At 57.5% G+C, this 2990-nt stretch overlaps 1 protein-coding gene across 1 annotated transcript; it reads left to right on the forward strand.

Annotated features, from left to right (window-relative positions):
- The first annotated feature begins 1918 nt into the window (after positions 1-1918).
- Positions 1919-2542, forward strand: LOC112454478. Its single transcript, XM_025015913.1, has one exon. The coding sequence runs from the start codon at positions 1919-1921 to the stop codon at positions 2540-2542; it is 624 nt and encodes a 207-aa protein (XP_024871681.1).
- The last annotated feature ends 448 nt before the right edge of the window (positions 2543-2990 follow it).

The raw sequence follows: 2990 nt of genomic DNA on the forward strand, positions 1-2990 counted from the left end.
AGCGAGACGGGGTAATAGAACGCTCCCACAGCGCCTGGAGCTCTCCCGTAGTCGTGGTTCGAAAAAAGGACGGCAGCTACCGATTTTGTATAGATTTCCGGAGGGTCAACGACGCAACCGAGCCCGACGCCTACCCACTGCCCCAGATTACCGCCACCCTCGATAAATTACGCGGCGCGAAATACCTTACCACGCTCGATCTGAAGAGGGGTTACTGGCAGATACCGCTCACACCGTCCAGTCGACCCATCACCGCGTTTACGGTACCCGGGAAGGGGCTCTTCCATTTCAAAGTAATGCCGTTCGGCCTGCACTCCGCCCCCGCCACGTTCCAACGACTTCTAGACTCCGTGCTCGGGCCCGAATTAGAACCCCACGTGTTCGTATACCTCGACGACATCATAATAATTAGCGCGACATTCGAAGGACATCTCCAAACCCTACGGGAAGTCTTCCGACGGCTTCGCGACGCGAACTTAAAGCTTAATCTGGCCAAGTGCCGATTCTGCGTAGACCGACTACAATACCTAGGGCATATCGTCGACCGAGAAGGGATACGGACCGACCCCAAGAAAGTCAAAGCCGTCGCCCAGTGGCCGCGGCCACAAACCGTAAAGCAAATCCGACAATTCCTAGGCGTCCCTCCTGGTACCGGCGATTTATACAAGACTTCGCGACCGTCGCCGCGCCCCTCACCGCGTTAACCCGCAAACACGCCTGGTGGGCATGGGGGCCCGAGGAAGAAAACGCATTTGAACAATTAAAGACGACCCTGACCACCGCGCCGGTTCTCGCTTGCCCGGATTTCACGCGTCGTTTTGTCCTGCAAACCGACGCCAGCACAACCGGAGTAGGGGCCGTACTAACGCAAAATTTCCCGGAGGGCGAACGAGTCATCGCATACGCAAGCCGAACTCTCAATCAGGCCGAACGAAACTACAGCGCGACCGAGCTCGAATGCCTAGCCGTAATATGGGGAATCCGCCGCATGCGGGACAATCTCGAGGGGTACCCATTCACCGTTCTCACGGATCACCAGTCGCTCCGGTGGTTGCAGAAACTCGACGCACCCACCGGGAGACTGGGCCGGTGGGCATTCGAGCTCCAGCAATACGACCTAGAGATCCGCTACAGGAAGGGAGCCCTTAACCAGGTGGCAGACGCGCTATCTCGTCAGCCCACGACAGCCGCCGTTACCCCCCCGCCCCGCTGCCCCTGGTATCGCCGCACGTTGCGCGCCGTGCAACATGCCCCGCGCGAATATCCAGACTACGAAATAAAGGAGAGAAAACTACTCCGTCACGTCCTCCACAGTTTCGATTTTAAAGAAACACCCGCCGACGAGCAATGAAAAGAGTGCGTAGCCAAAGACCACCGCCCCGAAATCCTATACCAGAATCACAACGCCCCTACGGCTGGACATCTCGGGATCGCGAAAACAATCGCCCGGATCGCGCAATACTATTATTGGCCCGGCATGTTTCGGGAAATAGCGCAGTACGTCCAAAACTGCTCAAAATGCTTAAAGCATAAAGTCGCGCAAACACGACCAGCCGGCACGCTACACGCCACTTCCGTCGTCCGCCCCTGGCAACAAGTCATGTTAGACTTAATAGGGCCGCTGCCGCGCTCAAAGGGAGGGCATACATGGCTCCTGACCATGCAGGACCGTTTTTCAAAATGACTGGAAATGCGTCCCTTACGCCGCGCCACCGCGCCCGCCGTCACGACGAACATTGCCGAAGCGATACTGTACCGACACGGATGCCCCGAGGTAATCCTGTCAGATAATGGGACGCAGCTCCGGTCCGCGAAACTTGAAAAAATGCCAGCCGCACATCACGTGCGGCATGCATATACGCCCGTGCACGCGCCACATTGCAACCCGGTAGAACAAACGAACCGCGTAGTAAAGACAATGGTATCCAAATATGTGGACCAAAATCATCGAAATTGGGACGAGCGAATACCGGAGTTGCAATTCGCGTACAATACGGCGCGGCACGAGGCAACCGGATACACCCCTGCATATCTTGTCTACGGCCGCGAGCCGGTATCCCCTCTCAATCAAGACGTCGCACCGAAAACCGCCGCACCGCCGCCCGACGAAAAGCGCCGACATCTCGAGGAGGCCTTCGAACTCGCGAGAATACATCTTGCACACGCGTTCCAGCAACAACAGAAGTATTATAATCTCCGACGACGAGCGTGGACATCAAAAATTGGAGACTGGGTATGGAAGCGTGAGTACCCACTCTCCAATAAAGCCGCAGCATTCAACGCAAAACTCGCGCCGAAATTCAGAGGCCCCCTCGAGGTGCGACGTATAGTATCCCCCGTAATTGTGGACCTGCGCGATAAGAGCAGCAAGTGGATCCGACATATCCACGTACAAGACTTGAAAGCCGCGCCGGAAACCCCCCCTCCAGGCGACGAGACCGGGGAAGAAAATGCCGAAACAGACAGCGAGAGCGATAGCGAAACCGACGCCGAAAACACCAGCGACCCCGACAACGACACCGAGGACAACAACGAATATTAAACATTGCCCTATATCCCCTCCCGGGCACCCGCTAAATAAACAAAAAGTCGGCTATATAAACGAGCCCCGAAGTCAAAAGACACACTCGAGTCAAATTTCCCGAGATGGAGACAGCCACGACCGAGAAAAGCATCCTCGAGGAGATCGAGGAACTCCTCGCCGAGCCCGTCGCTTACGGCCCGGCCTGCCCGGATTTCGGCACGACCTGGACGAAGCTGTTCAGCACGGGATCCGCCGCCTCCGCTGCCGCCGCCGCCGAGGCCCCAAGACCCGCAGCAGCTCCGCCGCCACGTAAAAACGTGCCAACGGTCGGATGCATGGTCCAGAGGTCGGACCACCAGCACCGACGAAAAATGGAGTGGCTGACGACCCCGCCACCACCGAGGCCGGACCGCCGCATCACCGCAGCAACATACTTGGCGCGCAAGACAATCGCCGCCAAGCCGAC

Source organism: Temnothorax curvispinosus, unplaced genomic scaffold (genome assembly GCF_003070985.1).
Source record: "Temnothorax curvispinosus isolate PA1 unplaced genomic scaffold, ASM307098v1 QBEX01005078.1, whole genome shotgun sequence".
NCBI classification, from domain to species: domain Eukaryota; kingdom Metazoa; phylum Arthropoda; class Insecta; order Hymenoptera; family Formicidae; genus Temnothorax; species Temnothorax curvispinosus.